The sequence below is a fragment of the Meleagris gallopavo genome, chromosome 2 (assembly GCF_000146605.3).
Source record: "Meleagris gallopavo isolate NT-WF06-2002-E0010 breed Aviagen turkey brand Nicholas breeding stock chromosome 2, Turkey_5.1, whole genome shotgun sequence".
Classification (NCBI taxonomy): domain Eukaryota; kingdom Metazoa; phylum Chordata; class Aves; order Galliformes; family Phasianidae; genus Meleagris; species Meleagris gallopavo.
The window spans coordinates 9,093,212-9,112,503 of record NC_015012.2 but is presented as its reverse complement, the minus strand read 5'-3'; the positions used below and the strand labels follow the sequence as shown (position 1 = coordinate 9,112,503).

General features: G+C 42.6%; 2 protein-coding genes across 3 annotated transcripts in view; both read left to right on the top strand.

Moving 5' to 3' along the window:
- Positions 1–19,292, top strand: part of ALK (ALK receptor tyrosine kinase) — a 751,299-nt gene that overhangs the window by 169,408 nt on the left and 562,599 nt on the right. The gene's annotated exons all lie outside the window — the stretch shown is intronic.
- On the top strand, positions 8,694–15,348 carry LOC100543508 (ankyrin repeat domain-containing protein 9-like). The gene is made up of 2 exons (XM_003203725.4): positions 8,694–10,602; positions 14,543–15,348. Exons 1-2 carry the CDS (start codon positions 9,730–9,732, stop codon positions 14,549–14,551), a joined length of 882 nt encoding a protein of 293 aa, XP_003203773.2. The 5' UTR covers positions 8,694–9,729; the 3' UTR covers positions 14,552–15,348.

Genomic DNA, 19,292 nt, shown 5'->3' with positions numbered 1-19,292 from the left:
AAGGAAGGAAGGAAGGAAGGAAGGAAGGAAGGAAGGAAGGAAGGAAGGAAGGAAGGAAGGAAGGAAGGAAGGAAAGAAAAGAAGGAAAAAAATTGAACAGTTTCTGCCAAACTGATTGGAAGAAGTCTTTCCTGACTTGATATCTGTCAGTCCTGAGCATGTGAGCAGAACACGATGGTCATGCATTCAGGAGACATTAATAAGGGGAGAAACAGCAGTGCACCTCACACCCTTTTAGCCCATATTCTAACCCTTTGTTCATTCACTGTGTGCTAGGGAAAGTCACAGAGACACTGATATCCTCATTTTATGAAGATTTGCATGACATAACCATGCAAGCTCTGAAATGCTAACATACCGAAGTCAGGGAGCCATATCCATTTCTGGGTAGAATTTGGCCCTGATGGATAGTTACACCAATATCTTACAGTTTGCAGATTCTGTTTTAGCACCAAGCTGTCAAATTGGACTGATGAGCAGCAAGGCAATGTGGGGAGAGGACAGTTTCATCTGAGCAGGCTGGCAGGTAGCAGCCCAGTTCTCCTGTGGCAGCCGTGACTGCAGGGAGAACAGGGCCCCTCTCTGGTGAAGAGAAGTCCTCATGTCACAGATGAGGAAGATAATGCATATTGGCCATCTGCAATAGCTATGCATTCTGAATTTTATGGTGCAGCAACATATTCAGTATTTCCACCTATGTACGTAGTGGTTTTAGGGCTTTGTTTGACGGGCTTTAATGCAAACGTGGCATTGCTGGCACACAGCTTTTCTTTTCTTTTTTTTGGCATTGTTTTCACAGTGTTTCTGTGTAGATTGATGTGTGACTCATGTAAATTCAGGCTTCTACTTCTAACAGATGCAAGCCTGAGAGCAGCTGGGGTGTTACTGGGAATTAGTTACAAACCTCCCAGTCATGATTTTCAAATCTAGTTTAAAGACAGATGTGTGCATCCATGATAGATGGCCTCATTTTCAGGAGTGTTTCTCTACAACTGGAGCCAGGAGAGCAAATTTCTGTTTCCCAAGGATGAATCTTTTGTAAGGATATTTTCTGACCTCAGATCAAGATCTAAATCACCAAAGTTGGGGTAGCTCTGACAGTGAACAGGACCAAATCTCTTAATTCTCCTTCAGTTTTCAGTTCAAGCTGTTGGCTGGGATCTCACTAAAGGCTGCTGTGCACTAACAGCTGTTCCAGAGTTTCTGATAGTTGTAGTATTTGTATTTTCAGGCACCTCAGAGGTGCACAGGATTATGTTTTCCTGGGTGCTGATGACAGCTCTCTCACAGATGGCTGATTGTTGAAGCAAAAGCCATATCTCAATGGAATTAATGGGAAACTACCATGCCCAGAGCATTCCTGTCACATTTCCTCCAAGCAGCCACATGGAATTTCATGCTTTTACGGCTTTTTATTTTGCTAGTAATCCAGCAGATATTGAGTCAGTTCTCACTGGCCAACTTCACTTACACATTAAATCATAAAGAGGAAGATGATGTGATGGCCTCCTGCCGGTTAGTTAAATGTTTTAAATGTGTCTGAACTTGTTAAATGTGGTGACAGAAACAATTTGTCATTAGTTGAGTCATCACAAGTGCCTTGTTCAGAGAAATCATTATTCCAATACAGCTCTCTGAACAAAGTGTTTGAGACAGTAAAGTCCAGAAGAACCTTACTTAGACAAATACAATTTTCAGGTATTTCTGTGGTGCTTTTTGCTTATCCCAGACTAAAGGCCCATTGCAGAAAATATTTCTGGAAGCTGAAGTGAACATAGTAGTGAGTGGCTGTTTCTGGCTCTGTATGAAGCATATTGTTTATGAGACAGCAAGATGCGGGGCCTAGAAACTGGTCCCCTTAATGACTGAATTAACCTTTAAGTGTCTCAGCCAGCCTCTGAGGCCTCAGAAGACACTGTGAAGACTTCTTTAACAAATAATTTTATAATAAGAGTATGGCTAAAGATTGCTTTCAGTAGCGTCCAGCAGCTAATCATGGGCTGACAACCTACAGATAATAGGAACTACCAGAACTGCTTGCAACATGGATTTTTTTTTGTAATTAATTCAATAAAAATAGATTTTTAATGTGTTCCCATGTAAGGATACACTGGGATTCATAGTGCTCTCAAACAGCAGATAGTTTGCTTGTTCCTACAGCTACTGCTCAAGCTGAGCTTACTTTGGATATTTAGCTTCTCTGCCCTAAATTGGGAAATCTTTCAGGGTTCTGAAAAACCTCAGCAGATGGCAGGAGGTGACCTTCCTCCTTTGGGTTTTGTGGTCCTTTTGGACCATAAGTTTTGTCAAAGGATGGTATGAAATAGATACATTCTGCAAAGCAGCTCAGTTTTGTAGACCTTCCATCTTGCACACAAATGCATGGATATTAGCTTTCTGACCAGCTCTTGTTTATAATACAGAGACAGCACTAGAACCACTAAGAAGGTTCAGACAAATTTGCCATCATTGCTTGACGAATGGTACTACTGCAATTTTTTTTATTTGCCCATCTGCATGGTGGCAGAACCTTAGATTTGCAGCCTTGGTGTGGTGCCAGTTGCTGCATAAGCAGAGAACAAAGACCTTAATGCTTAGAGAAAAAAGGTTTTACTTTGGAGACTGCCAAGCATTTAACCTGTTGATACCACATAGCACTGAATTCTCCAGGTTAATTATGGGTTGTATAAAAAAGCATTGCTTTTCATCAGTTTTGAAAACGAAATGTATTCATGTCTTCCTGCCTGCTTTCTCAGTAGTTGTCAGCCTTGACATTTACGTAGAGATATGGTAAAACAGGGCATAGATACCTATAATCATCACACACACACAAAAAAAAATGTCCAACATTGTAAGGCTGTATCACAGTCTCATCCATTCACTGGAAAAGCAGCAATTGGTTCAACATATCTGTAGGTAAAGATTGTCTGCAAGTGCTTTTTGTTCTTTAAACAGAGCTCAGCTGAGAGGTTACTGTTTGGAGTAGGCCTGGCAATCTATTTCAAGTACTGTCTTTGAAAGATACCTTCTCAAATTAGGACAGGAATGGGAGCTGAAACAAACAGACTCTAAGAAATGGGAGACACCAGGATTTCTGGCATGCGGGCTCTGTGCAATTAGGACTCAAAAGCATTTTTAAAAATGGAATAAAATGATCCTTGTTGTTTTCATAGCAGATTAAACCAAGCTGACATGTCATCCTCCAGACACAAGTGTACTACTTGATCTAACCTATATTTGAAGAGATATGGGACATTCAGTGAGAGCTAGCAACTTATCCCTCCTTTGGAGTTATTCCAGTATTTATCAAGTGCCTGCCCTTACAAATAGGCAATCCTTCCCTAGGAATTGACAGAAAAAAAGCACGGAGACAGGTCTTGCTCCTGACCCATCTCCAAGCCCATCTCTTGCTCTTTGCCCTAAGCCCAGTTGACTTTCAGACCCCGTAGCCCCTTCCCAGGCTTGTCCGGATCACAATGCCTATCTCCTGTGGCATTCCACGTGCTGAGATGTAGGTTAATATTTCCACATTCTTCACCTGAAAGTAAGAGAAGCTCAGAGTCAGAGGCCAGAGCTAGTACTATGCCAAAGGTCTCCACCCTTCAGGTTAAGCACTGACACTCAGGAGGACTTCAACATGCTTTCGTAGCACATCAGTGCCATGCAGCAATGGCAGAATGTCAGTGTCAGAAGAGAGGAGAGGGGCTCAAAAAATAAGCATACTGCTTTCACTTTGGGCTCTGAATTTTATAACTTCTGTTCTTAAAGCAGGGTGATGGATTAAAGGAAGAAATATTACAACTCAAGAAACATTGTTAATAATGTCTGCTAATTGCTGTGAGAAGTCAGAGTTCAAAACTTCCTTTATCCCATGACACTTCATGCTTTGTTATCTGTCTCTCTCAGCTTTTCTTTCCCAAACAGAGAAGGTAACAGAAAGCATTAGTACTAGGTAGCCACATGGTTACAATGACAGGAATTTCTCTTAAGAGAAATCTACAGATTTACCTAAGCAATCTCTATAAATTATCTTGTGAAACTGGAGACAGAAGATCTCGTATCAAACTAATCTTCAGTCTTACATCAACTTCTGTCTTCGCTGGCAGCATTTCATACATCAAGCACTCTAACTGTACTCTGAGCTTAAAAGGGGAGGGTAGAGTAAGCAAAGGTACGCTTTGATTCCCCCTTGATTCATGTATTTTCTCATACCAGTTGCACTCGGAAAGTGAAGCATCAAGTGACACTTGGATGTAGCAGTCTAAGCCCTTCACAGGCCTGACCTGCGCAGGCTGAAGAACAGTAGTTTGCACGGAAACATTATGCTGTCCTGGCTCCCCTGCTTCTTTTGGTGGTTCCAGGTTTCCAGCTAGTGTGCAGGTGAGGGGTCTGAATATAGATAGCAGTGTGAACAGTATGTGTGCCTGGATCACAGCACTGCTCAACAGTCAGTGTGGATATAATCTGAGCACCCTCTATTTGTTTCTTTGTGATTCTTACATAAGACTGTTGCATTTTATGTTGTTAACTTTCACTTCCAAACTTCTACAAGTAAATAACTATCTGGGGATTGATTTGTTCTGCATACAGTGCGTCAACAGATCTCATTACGTGTATTTCAAATGCTTTCCAAACTAGTTAAGCTTTGTGGATTTTCATTTCCACCCTCTATCATATTGTCAGAGATTCTTTCTTCTGCTGTTTGAATTCTGCAAGCAGAAGTGAAATATTCTGCAATTCAGGACAGGTCTGTTTGTAGATGTTTCCAACACCTCAAAGCCTTGTTTAGTCAGCTCACTGAATTGGTGCTGGTTCATTCTTGTACAGACTATAAAAGAATCCCTTCATAATCACTAAAACAAGTGCTAGCTGTACTCCTCCACTTTCTTGACAAAGTTCTCCATTGCTTTCTGTGTAACTGAGCAAGAAACATGCCACTGAAGTTTTTGACAGATGTAAGTTGTTGGCTGGAGGTGATCCCAGTCTTCCTCAAAGACTTTTTTTCTTTTATACCCCAAGCAGCTTTTCAGTGGAGGCTGAAATGTGGCAGGAAGGAACTGAGCAGAGCTCAAATTGTCCACTGAACTGTTGGGGTCCGTTGGCATGCCCACTCTGCTCTTGAAGTAAGAAACTGCTTCATTTCTATCAGCTAGTGAAAAGAAATGCAGATATGGAGCTGGACAAAATTTCTTCCAGGGGTGGCAAAGAGGAAAAAAGATAGTATCTTACATGTCTCATTTTTCCAATGGCTTTAAACTAAAAAAGGTGGATTTGGACAAGATATAAGGAAGAAGTTTTTCACTGTGATGATGGTGAGGCACTGGCCCAGGCTGTCCAGAGAAGCTGTGTATGCCCCATCCCTGGAAGTATTCAAAGCCAGGTGGGATGGGGCTTTGGGCAACCTGATGTGGTGGGAGGTGTCCTTACTCAAGGAGGAGTGTAGGAATTAGACCGTCTTCAATGTTCCTTGCAACACAAGCCGTTGTATAATTCCATGATTCTATGATTCTATGCATGTACTCACCATGTGTAGTAAATTTAGATGTAAAATTGAAGTTTCAGTCCAGTGAAGGAAAAAACAAGGTGTAAAAGCATGTCAGCGATTATCAAAATGACTCCAGGAAGATTCTAGAGGGAGAAGAAACCATCATCATCAATCTCATTTTCCTCACTGTGAAGAACTCCGGATCCTTACGACTTGCTGTTACACCCACCAGCACCAGAGTGAAGCCACCAGGGTAAGCATAACCAGCAACTGAGGTAGAAACTAAGAAGTGTGTGTATAATGATTTTAAATGTATTGTTTCTGCATAGAACTATACTTTGTTTTTCTGTAGTAACCAGACCTGGACTAATAATGATTTTTTTTTGTTCAAGTGCTGTAACAGTAAGTTATTATTTTTATGTGTCAGGTATTTTTCTCTTCTGCCCAGAAACAACATTTTGAGCATAACACTATCAAAGGTTCCCAAATAACTCAGAAGCACACTGTATTTCTCACGAGATCACAATATCAAATCATTTTATGAGCTGAAATTGCCATCAAAATATGAAGAATGCATCTCCTCAAGGGAGATCTAGAGAGTCTTTTGGTCTCAGCTAGAATGGTAAGTGGTGTTCTGGGTAAGATCAGCTTTTTTTTTTTTTTTTTTTTTAATCCTTCAAAATTGTTTCTACTTTCTTGTGCTTCCTTTCCTCATTCAAAATTGATTCTGCTCACCTACTGGACTACAGTCTATCCAAAAGGAAAGCCACAACAAATACGTTAAGAGTTAGGGTGCATTATTTTTAACCACAGATCAAAATTCTAAAAATAAAAGTCCCAAACTCCTAATCTTCTTCTTCCTCAGTAAACCCTTCCAACTTAATGTCTTCCATTTCTAATTGATCGATATACCTCGATATATCCTACAGATGCATTATGTTTGTAACTAAATTCAGAAGAGATGCATTGGCATCAAACATGTCATCAGCACCAGCTTTCCTAAGCTACTGAAAAAAGCCAAATTCAGGAGTCTGTATGGCAGGCAGTACTCAGTCATGGCAGGGAGTTGTGCCTTTGACATCATACAGAGGTCAGCAAAGTGTATGAATGTGTCTCGTAGTTTTGTGCTGGGCTTTCTGGGCAGAATTACAGGGTAACTTGTAATTAACAGTGTGATCTATACTTACAAGGTGACCTGTAATTACAGGTTTTATGTTTTTCATATCCTTCACTCATGGTATATAATTGGTTTCCCAATAGCTGTTTCTGATTTTGGGATTTCAGCACTCTTGTTCCTTGGAGCTATTCACAGAATGTTTTTCCCTTGGCTTCTCTGTATCTCTGCACCTGATACAGACCTCTGTATACAGACCTCTGTAGCAGGTCTGACATGAGAGACACTCCTTTGTGACCTGGAATGTCCTGGCTTGCTCATGTCTGCTGTCCTGGCTGAAGACTCCTGCACTGTTCCTTCTGTCAGACCTGGTCGTCCTGCAGCCACAGAGTGAGCTCGGTCAGCAACAGAGCCAATGCCAAATTACCCCTCTCCAAAAAAAAAGGTCAGTTTTGAATGTTGTGGTTCAAGTGAGCCTATGAGTTGAATCTGTAAGGAAGGAGGGGGAAGCAGAGCAGAGGCTATATCTCCTTGGAGCTGGATCGACAGGGAGGGGAACACAAAGGAATCACAATCCTCAGGAGATGAAAATGCAAAAATTAATTTGCATTTTACTGCAGAATGACTGCTCTGGCAATCACCATACGGCAGCGGCACCACAAAAGTTGTTGTGCTTGGTCATTACCCTGCCACAGACAGGAAGTGCTGGAGCACTAGCAAAACAACTTTCATTGAGTCATAGAATCACGGAATCATAGAATGATAGAATCATAGAATGCCTTGGGTTCAAAGAGACATCAAAGATCATCTCATTCCAAGTATGCTGCCATGGGCAGGGTTGCTAACCACTAGACCATTCTGCTCAGGAACCCACCCAACTTGGCCTTGAGCACCTCCAGGGATGGGCATCCACAGCTTCTCTGGAGAGCCTGTGCCATAGCCTCACCATGCTGTGAGCAAAGAATTTCTTCCTAACATCTTACCTAAACCTCTCTTCTTTCAGTTTAAATCCATTCCCCCTTGTCCTATCGCTATCTTCCTGCATAAAAAGTTGGTTCCCCTCTGCTTGTAAGCTCCTTTCAAGTACTGGAAAATTGCAACGAGCTATCCCCAAAGCCTTCGCTTCTCCAAGATAAACAATCCGAACTCCCTCAATGTTTCATCACAGGACAGGTGCTCCAGCACTCTGATCATCTTTGTGGCCTTCCTCTGGACTTGCTCCAACAATTCCACATTCTTCTTGTACTGGGGGCCCCAGGCCTGGACACAATACTCCAGATGGGGCCTCACAAGGGCAGAGCAGGCAGGGACAATAATCTCCCTCTCTCTGCTGTGCTGCCACATTGGCCTTCTGGGTTGCAAAAGCACACTGCTGGCTCATGTCCAGCTTTTCATCCATCAGGACTCCCAAGTTCTCGGCAGGGCTGCTCTCAATGAGTTCTCCCAATCTACACTTATATATAGGATTGCCCTAACCCAAGTGCAACACTTTGCACTTGGCGTTATTGAACCTCACTGGGTTCTCTTGAACCCCTTTTCAGGCCTGTCCAGTTAATTGGGACTTCCTTGAGCTTTTTGTTACCCTTTGAATCTGCCCTTGATCATACACATGGTTTATTGCAACCATGGATACAAGATGGATAATAATATGCTCAAATAACTATTAGGCAGTATTTCCAAGAATAACTGCAATAACAATAGACTAAAACTGTACATACATTCATTTATTCTAACTACATGAAAACTCACCATAAAACGAAATGTTTAGGGCATGGAATTGAACATCCAGGACTTTGGAAGATGGGAGGATATGTTAGATGTAGACCCAGATTAGTGATGGTTTTCTCCTTGAATGACCCCAGGCATCATTTGGAGGTGTTCAGACTTTATGCTTGAATACTCTGTTTAGTTTGAATATACTGAATCTACTGTTGTCTCCTTGCTAAATGGAAAAAGAAAAAAAAACTCCATTTGTTGTATTTTTCCTGTTTTCATAACATGATGGTGAGATACCATCTTACTGCAATTTGTTGATTTATAAAATGCATGGAGTTCCTCTTATTTAGGAGGTGTTCATTTCTTTTCTATGAATATAATTTTGATCAGGTCATTTTGCCTCATCCTATAGGTAGCAGCCCTTAAGGCTGTGCGCCTTGGTCATCTTACCAGGGCATTTCACAGGTCAGATTGCTTAAGTCCATTTTCCCCTATTACAGCTCACTCTCACCCCACTACTGGAACATTACATCTGAGAGCTTACATCAAAGCTCTCCATCTGCAATTGTGGTTTGGCCATTAAATTTGTTTATGTACCTGCTGTGCAAAACAGAGGCACTTCAGATATTTCCTTGCTAAACAAAGGCAGGCATTTAAATCGAGCAATATGCTTTATGACTCCAGGCATAGTTACTCCACATCCTGATTGACTCTTTTCTCTGCAGAGATTAATGTTGGGATCTTAAATATCACTAATGCCTTACAGACAATCCATTAACATCAGCGTCTCCTAATTGGCCAGCCATACCATTATTTATAAAATAGGGTGCCCCTCCTAATAGTACAGCTACCATTCCCTTGATTTCATGAGTGTATCATCCTCTATATTACCAGCCATGGAGCATTTTATGTTGCAACATATATTTTTACTGTTTAACAAGCTGTGTGTGAGAGCAACGTGCAAAAAATAGATGAAAATTACTATCACACTTACTGCGATGTAGGAGCTGATCTGGTTAGACATGAAATGCAGACAGAAAACTACCTCACCTCTCAAGCTAATTTTAGTCTCTCCCTGCCTTCTCTGTAGCTGCGTGTGTATAAAATCACTTGCAGTCTGACAGCGTTCCAGTAACCCACACTATGCAGGGAGCAGGATGTACTTACTAACCAGCTGCTTGCATGGCATGGGTTAACTGAGCCTGTGGGATTGTGCTTACCTAAACAAAACCACTGCAGTGAGGGGAAAAAACAATGAATGGGTGGAGATGATCAGCCCATGCATTCAAGCTAGTGCAGTCCAGGCAGCAATGACAGCCTGAAGGTTGCAGCAGCATCGGGATCTGCATTCCAAGTGCACAGATCGTACAGTCTGGAGAGATTTTACGTGGAGCTGCTCTTTATTTGCTGAGCCATGGCCAGCAACCAGGCCAGCATGCAGGATGATCAGAGCAGGCACTGCAAGTTCTTATCCTATATGTTCTACCAGGCTGTGAGAGATCACAAGCCTGTGTGGATGCTGGAAGACATGAGAACTATGGAGTATTTTTACTGGGAGGAGAATGCCAGCCTAAGAACATACTCACCTTCAGAAGCCCTTCTCTACGCAGTGGTGCATAACCACCTGCCTTATGCTCAATATCTGCTGTCTCATTTTCCAGAGGAGGCTCTCAAGGTACCCGGAGAACACTTCTGCTATTGCCCATCCTCTGCTCCTCACTTGGCCATGGCGGTCACATATGACAGGAGAGATATCTTGGGGCTGATCATCAAAATTGCGCACAAGCTCCCCAGCTTGAACTCGTACATCAACAGGACTGGCTGCTTTCATCTGGAAGATGGGAAGACACCCCTGCACCTCGCTTGTGAACTGCTGAGGTCAGAGACAGTCCTCATCCTCCTCGGCAATGGAGCTTCTCCCAGGATAGAGGACAGTAAAGGGCTTACCCCACTGGACGTCATCCTGGAACAGATGTGGGACTCCAAAGTCAACATGGCAACAAAGAAGCTCTGCCTTGACTACCTCTTGCTCTTCATGCCCAACCCACAATTTAAGATGCGGAAAGTTCTACGGGATCATCCGGAACACTGGACAGCTTTGCTGGGGGAAGAGAAATTCAACAGCCTGGTGGGCAACACACCTGCTTCTTTATATCTGCAAGCTATGCAAACTATTCTCCAGACTCTGCCTCCATCCCACTTCCCCAAAAGCATCCAGGAACTACCTATACCTCAGGCACTAAAGCCCTTACCATCCTATGGCAAAAAGCAATCAACAAAAAATGTGGTAAATGTTTTTCCTTGACTTTATTCGCTGGGTCTTGGATTTTTAAAGGCAACTTAGGGGACATGGGCACCCACCAATCTGTGTATTTTATTGTGATTTTAATACTTGTCCTACTAGGCTATGCTGGGAAATCCAGTATTTTGTGACAAGATTTTAAATGTAGAGTTCTGTTTTGTTTTGTTTTTTTTCTAATTGATTGCAGGCACGGCACTTTTAAAGGCAAAAGCCTTCCTTGTTTTCTATTTTGTTGTGCATGTGAAGAGTTAACTGTAGCTGAGACTGCCTTATGTTTGGGTTTTTTTAGCTGTCAGCTGGTATCAATGAATTTGAATTCCCAACATAACTGTATCCCGTGTAATGCACCTGAGTAAAAAGAAATAACTTGCACAGTAGGATTTTCAAAGGGTGTAACTATGGATATGTGTTCTACCAGAGCCAGGAAAAATACTACCATGTATGAATAGGATTGAAACATAAGGTTTCCTTTCTAACAATGATCCAGCATCATCTAGTAATAACCAAAAAAGTCTGTGGCTGATCCTACAGAGACGTAGAAGCAGTTTTACAGAGTATATTTTAATGAGTTACTTAGCACTGGGTCATAGTGTGGAGTGTGCGTATTTAGATAAGACCACCAAGTTTTATTCCTATGTGGGACGGACAGAAGAAATAATGGAAAGCATCCTATCTCACTCAGGAGTGAAGAGGTTGAAGGCAACTCCAGCCCAAATGCCTCCTTATAGATGTGTAATGGGGAGGGTAATATTTTTCTTGCCTTCCAGTGAAAAACTGAAAATAAGTGCAGGGCCACTGGCAGCCTCATCCTTCATGAGTGACATTATCATTGACTTCTGTTTTAGGTTTGAATGTGTCTCCAAAAGAGATGTAGCTCATTAACTTTATTTACCAGTGGGTCTCAGAACGATCTCTGTTTGCTAGTCACCCTAAGCTAGGGTATGATATTCATGCATTAGAAGTTGTCACTTGTCAGAGTGTTTTTGCCATTCAAGTCCAGACAGAAGGCCTGCTCTTGGGAAAGAAGTTTCTATTGAATTCCCTGGGAACTGAAGGCAGGTTGTGTTTGCAGCTTTCCAAGAGTAGTCTCTCTGCAGGGCTGAGGATGCCCTGTCCAGGCAGAGTCCTGTCTGTTCCAGGTGCTGGTCTTGCTCTCCAGGCCATGCTCGGCATCAGCAGAGCAGTGGCAGAATCCAAACTCCTTCATGGGGAAAATCTCTTATTTTGGACCAAACATCCTTCTCTCTTTATAAGTGCAACCCTCTGCTCTAATGAAGCAGTGTAAACACATTTCCCCAGATCTGTTCTGAACAGCAGTGAATAAATTGCTGATCTCTTTAAATAAATTTGGTGCAAAATGCCATGTGACACAAGCCCCATTTTGAAAGGCTCTGGCTATGAAAGGATGTGCAACAGACCTGTGCATTCAAATCTTGCTGCGTGGAGAAGATTCCTGCACACATTATCTGCTTGTGCCAGGACTGCTGTACCAGAGCTACACCCTTCTGTATCAGCTCACATGGTTTCCCTCTGTTCAGAGCACCACCAGTGTGTGTCAGGCTACTGATGATGCTGCAGGACAAGGGGGAGATTTCTTGCAAGGCTGGACAAGAGCTATCTGGGAGATACTTTCAGAGACACTGGGACATTCCTCCCAGACATCCCTCCCGGGTGCTGGGAAGCAGTGCTGTGCCAGTGCCTGCTGTGCTGTGCTAGGTGACGATGCAGACTTGCTGGTGAGACAAAGAAAATGCCAGCCCAGCCCTAAGAGTAGTGAGCGGGACAAAAAAGGGTTAACTCATCCCTTGCAGTCCCACCTCCCCCATGGTGTCCTCCCAGCCCTGCCTGCTCTCTTCATCTGAGTCTATTCTGCCTTCTGCAAGGGGGAGGGCACAAATGGTGTCAGAGAAATTCAGGGTAAATCTTGGACAGTGATTTTGCTGAGAGGCCGCATCACGCACTAGCAAGTGGAGGCTGTCACAGCTTCACAAAGCAAAGCAGAACCAAGGGCAGATTTGCATAATAAACAGTGGCTGAGCTACTTCTGCCCTGGCAGCCCCCAGGAAGGCAGTGCTGGGGCAGAAGACAAAGCAGGCACTCGCTGCCTGAGGCTGCTGAGAGCAACTATGAAGTGCTCAGCACCCCAGAGGAGTGGGATTGGGGCTGTCCCCAATAGCAATGCAATACCTCATCTCAGTGGGCGAGAGGCCGTGTAGGCTGGAGATTGATATTATTAGAATAGTAATTAGGCCCTGGGAGCAGAGTTGCCAGCAAAGGAGAGAAAGTAAATCATCAATCACTAGCTTGATTCCATGAGAACTGTGTTGCTAAGAATTTCAGAAAAGACAGGAAGGAGGGGAAGATTGTTCATCTTACAAATCAAATGATGCAGGTGGGGATTCTTGGCATTACTGACACTGGCACTTTCTAATAAGGCAGAGGTCTGTGCCCAGAGAGCAAGACCAATCAAATGGGAACAAGAGCATCTAAAATGGTGCAAGGATTATTTGTTGAATGTAATAGCCAGGGATCATCACAAAGGTCATAGTTCAGGCATTTAGGCTCTCTATTGGCTTTGTAGCACACAGAATGCTTTGTATGCACGCATGAGGTTACCCTCTATCCATTAGCCAAGCCAGAGGATATCTGTGTCTGTTATCACAGCCTAGAAGACTGCTGGCTGTTGTTGGACAGCACATAAAAGCTCAGATGTTCTCAGACTACCAACAGGCAGCTGCTCACACAGGAAAGATCACACCAGAGCCCTGTCACTTTTGTTTTCCTGACCATTTTAACAAGAGCTCAAGCACTCACTGAGCCTCAGTCAGTCACCTACCTTCTGACCTTGATGTACAGTTCCACTGGGCAAGAGTTTAGGGCCATTAGTGTTCTGGTGCTTCTGCTACAGAATGACTTTTTCCATCACCTGTAGTGCCAAGAGTGCAGAGTGGGATGTCCTTCTGTGGGAGGATTTATCTTGTAGGACCTCCCTCTTAGTTGGATATCCCATTCATCTTCCTACCTATACAGTGTCATTACATCAGATACAGCCAAATCTACCTCAGTCCTGTCTGCATTAATTTTATTCTTTCCGAGCCAGGTTATTAGCAAAAGTAAATCCTATATCTTTTCCACTATTCCTGCAACCGATGGTCAGTAGTCCTTAAAAATCCCTATGTTTGCACGACAGATATGTCAGTGACTTTATTAATCAAAAAAGGTGCTTGGTGCTACATAGTGATGTTTACATTTTGCATATAAACATACTGAGTAAGAGTGGCTAAGATTTTTATTTCAGAACTTGGAGAAAAGAGAGAGAAAAGGAAAAGGGTACAGTCTGTTCATCTTTGGGTTACAGGCTGGCTCTGCAGGTTACATTTTTAAATTTCAGTCTTGAAGAGTAGCACTGTAAAGATCTGATGTGTATATGTGTTTTCCTGCCGTATCAATGGGTATCATTTCAGTGAGCTCCGTGGGTCTTTGGGGGTGTGTGTGTGTGTGTGTGTGTGTACATGCGCACACGTGTGTCTGTGTCTGCCCTCTTCTGGTAAAACTCACAACTGACACACAATACTTAAGACTTACCATGTACACAACGGTGACCAATGCCTTAAGAAAGCAGCCTTCTAACGAAATAAGTTTACGTCCTAAGCATCGTGCTGCTAACAGGTAAGGATATTTCTTCTCTGGCAAAGAGGCAGCAGCTGTGCTTTTGAAACAGGTGTTTTATCCCTAAGCACCAAGCACGAGGGCTTCTGCATGCCAACAGTCATCCAGCGAAGAATTTGTGACAGTGGACGCATTTTATTGAATTGCTTTTTAAAATAAAATATATGAAACGTGTATCTCCATCTTTTCTTTGGGCTGACAGCAGAATTCGGCCACCTATGACTTCTTAATCCTATGCTTCTGTCTGTTTCTGCAGCACCATTAGCAGGGAGGACAGGCCAGAATCTGACCTCAGTTGCATCTCTTTACACCCGAAGTAACACTTTTTAAGTCAATTGCACCACTGCTGATGTTTGCCGGTATAAAAGAAAACAGAATCTCTGCACCCATTCTTCAAGTCTCCATTAACTCTGACTTCAGCTTACAAATAAAAGTAATACTTAATCCCCAAAAACATTTTTTACATTTTTCATACTTTGAATGTATACAGATATAGACATTCTCTAACACTGATGGGCACTTTCCTATTCCTTGTTCCCTTGGCTTTTTTTGGCTTTAGCGTGACAGGGACTGATGCTGTTGTTTACTGATTACGACTGAATGTTCCATGCCCAAGTACAAATGAATGTTCATTATATGATACAACTTTCTTACAAAGCCATACTTTTGTAATTTTGGTTTCTCTTTTTTAGGGAAAAAAATCTTTCGTGTAATTGTATATACATTACTCACTGCATGACTAAAGAGAAACAGACTGCAATGTGTGCTGGGAATAATATATATATATATATATACATATACCCCAATATAATAGCTGTGAAAATTATTAAATTTGATTGTATTACTGTAATAAACTTGCAGTATAAACTTGATGTGTCTTTTATTAGACAGTTGATCAAAAGTACCATGAGCTGCTTTTGCTTTGTTTCGTTTTGGTGTTCGATGACTCCAGTGTGACTGCTGAGCCACAACCTCCAAAAATGTGATCAGAAGAACATAATATTTTCCAGGCTTGCAATATCTAGCCATGCTGACAGAGGATAGCCCAAGTGATGAAGTGAACCTACATTCTACAGATCTGCTGCAACGTGGAGCTGAATCAGAAGAGACTCATTAGGAGCAAGTAGTAATTGCTCTTAGAGATTTTTATCCTTTAGGCTTGAGCTCAGCTCACAGCAGCTTAAGATAAAGCTGTTTATAGGATTACAGCAGTGCTGGCAAGCTCCTTCCCTTCCTAGAGTTTCTAACTCTGCAAGGAAAGAGGTCCCAGTGAGGCTTCCAGTGCCAACTCCAATTTGTCCTGTAGGAGCAGGTCACTGCTGAGGGTCCACAGGCAGATGTACACCTTGCACTCTGTGCCACCTTCCTCTGGGTAATAACCTGCTGACATCTGTGCAGAACCACAGTCCAGCCAAGCTCCTCTGCTGCCTTGCCAAAATAAGCTACCCAAAATATTGCAGATGAAATCCTAACAGGGCATGCACTCTTCCACCAGCCATCAGCACCCATAGATCTCCTCCACATGTACATGGTTTAACCACAGGAGTTAGTACGTCAGCCTGCTCTTGCATAGTATTCATGCAGAGAAGGGAATTGTTTCACTTTAAGACCAAAACTATATTATTCTATTCATAGTGGGAGATTTAACTACTCCACGCTCAAGAATGCAGTCCCCAGAGATGCAGGCTTTCTGGCTTATTGGTTTCAGCCTTCCCTGTCTTTGAGAATGGGAAGCTGATTCAACTTCTCTTGTCCCCTGGCAGCTCTGCTCAGGCTGACCACCAGAACAGTAGTGAGTGGCTCTTCAGCTGATGGAGAGCTGGGCTGACAGATCCAGCCAGATCAGAGCCAGACTCATCTAGCTATCAGTCTTTTTACAGCTGCAGTTAGTTGTAGCCCACACAGCAGCAAGCAGTAAGACAGGTATTTAAAGAGAAATATAAAGCGTATGTTCCCTTGTGCTGGGGAAGCATTTTAAGAATCACACGATGCAGTGACAAAAGTCCTGCCCACACCTCAGATAACCTTCCTGGGTGAGTTACCCCACGCAGAGAAGTGTGATGCATCCTACAAGCCAGCAGCTGTCTGGCCTTCTGGAAAGACACATTGCATTTTGTTGCACCACCGCACTCAGAGAATGATAGGGACAACTGCATGCAGCCTGCAAGGGATTCAGCTCCCTAGGCACCCACAGTTGTCTCTAGCACTTGGGAAGCTGCACAGAAAAGAAGCCAAGTTTCTCTTGGGGTGACTCCAAGAGGCCGCTTGTATTGTAAAATCAATGGTAACATTCCAGACTATGTTCCAGTTCCAGCCCTCATAAAGTGTGTTCATCTTCTGCTCTAGAGAAGTTTATTGCTAGTAGGAAACCTGTCGCTGAATCCCTTGAATACACACAGAGAGAAGGACATACATTGGCTATGCCCACCCACGTGATCAGATGGGCAGATTCTCACACAAAGCTGTAAGAAGGTGGCATGATTATCCTGGAGTTGTCAGACTGACAAAAGAAAATTTACGAGGAATAAAAGAGAAAAAAGGAGTGGAAGAGGCAGTACAGCAAGATTCCTTCTGGGAAGCATCTCCTACAGTGAAACAGAAATAGGGGAATAGTGAGGAGAATCCCAAACTTCAATACAGGCTACAAAAAGGAAAAAGAAAAAAAAAAAAAAAAGCACAGAAGCCACCCACCTGACACTTTTTTCCTAGAGCTGGGTTTCTGGTCACAGAGCGTCAGGTATCAGTCTCAAACCTGAGCCAATACAACGTCCTTTCCATCCACATTCTGCCAGTATAGAGGTCAGATGGTCTGTGTCTCATATGGAGAGATGTTTTAATGAAGACACTGTTAGATCTTGCTGCTCTTGCTTACCTGCTCCTTACCCCTTCTCCTGACTGAGCAAGATGTGTCATAATGCCGTCACACCAGGGCAGAGAGAGGGGTAGGGCCACGAGAGGGGTAGGGGCTGTGGTAATGGGAAGGAGCAACCAGGTAGGTGGTATACCTCCTTTCCACAGTTGCTTCTAACTTAAGTTTTTGAAGATGTTCTTTGGTGCAAAGTTAGCAGATTTGGTAATATGGTAACGGTAAAGTCTTCTGAAATAGAAGAGGTTGACAAGCACTAGAAGAGGAAATAAGCACTAGAGCTGACTGTTTCTATTCCACCAAAAATGCCAATATTGGTTCAATGCTGATTTGAAATATAAGTTCAAAATATCAGAATTGGCATGAGCTATGTTTTACAGAGAAGAAAACTGATCCAGATCTATCAAAATACTTCTTAAATAATAGAATCATTTTGGTGTTTTAATATTTTCCTTTCTGTTCACTTCTTTCTCCAGCTTTGGTCACATACTAAACAGTACAAATTCCAACACTTATTTCTACAGGACCCCACTGCTGGCTCTTCTCCATGCAGACCACTAAGTCCCACACTCTGCTGTAACCAGCTTTTACCCCATGAAAGAATTCCTGTGATCCTGTGACAGCTTCATTACTTATCAACACAACCTAGCCAAAAGCTTTTTGAAAATCCACACACATTACGTTCACTGTATCTCTTTTTTATACCGTACCCACTTAGAAACAATTCAATTTTTATGAAAGAATATTCTGCAGTAAAATCCGTTCTGACAGAGTGAGAATTAAAAAGCATTATGCATGAGATTTTTACGATTTCTGCAAAGTCGTGCTTCCAGAGGTATCTCCCCAAGAGTAGAAGTGCCACTCTGGGTACAATGGAGCTAATGGACCAGATGAATACCTCACCATGGTATTACACCCGGCTCGCTGGTCTTTCCACTGAAGATTTGAAGATTTTAGGTTTAAAAAACACAGCAATACATACAAAGACCTGGAACCCTTATTCTAGATTGGTCTATCTCTGCTATTGGGACTAACAAAAGTTGGACAACCTTTCCTACTTCATATCAAAACTGTCTGGATGAAGAACACTACCATGTTTTGTTTACATTATACTCAACATAATTTAGACCCCTTTGTGAAAGAAGTACTTATAGGTTCTCGATCGATGTCCTTACAATGCTCCCTCTGGAGAAACTGCTGTCATGGTAAGATTGAAGGGAAAATCTAGATAAAATTTTAGAAAATCTCCTGATTTTGAGGCTTTCACTGAAGCAGAAAATGAGCAACTATGGGACAAAAATTACTGTTCCACTGCCTGGAAAGTGTTAGGTGGTGACACTATAACAGATCTTTTTCTGAGTTTACAGGTCTTAGATGATGTTTTCTGCTGTGATGCATATATTTTCAGATACTAAACTTCCCACCAGTATAGACAATTGCTTAATCAAATATTTTTTCTAGGATTCCTCATGTTGGTAGAACTGAGCTTCAGTCAATGATAGCTATTGGCTTTGGCTTATTTCTGTACCAGTAGGCATGGCACAGCTACCCTGCGTGGTGACAGACAGGGATAAAATTATATTCCACGCATAAACTGAGATTTAAGGAAAGGAAAAAAGAAGTGATAGGAAAAGCTCTCCTTAAATTAAATTTCTATTTAAAGACGTGTTCCTCAGCACTCAGAAATCCAGATGAACTCTGATGAACTTCAAGGCAAGGTAAGTATCACAAACTGGGGTCAAGGAGGACAAAGAGACCTTCCTAGTAATTACCCAGCTGTCTTTTCACAGTTTCCAAATTCTGTAGTAGATTTGTGCTTTGTGTTCTTTGGAATACACGAACTAGTTTTTAGATTTAGAAGGTCGCTCCGACCATGGCATGAGCATCCATTGCCCCATTATCCCTAAATGGGCATAAAAACCTCTTTCCCTGCTCGTTGGGTGCCAAAGCTGCAGCACAGTTAGTAACATCACCCCCGCCCTTACATCTGTGCAAATGCTACTGATGATTGCGACTATTTATTTATTTATTCATTCATTCATTCATTTGCTGACTGCACGCCAAGCAAAATCAAAGCAGGGCAAAGGGACGGCGCAAGATGGCGTCGGAGCGGCCACAAGATGGCGTCGCGAGCCTGTCG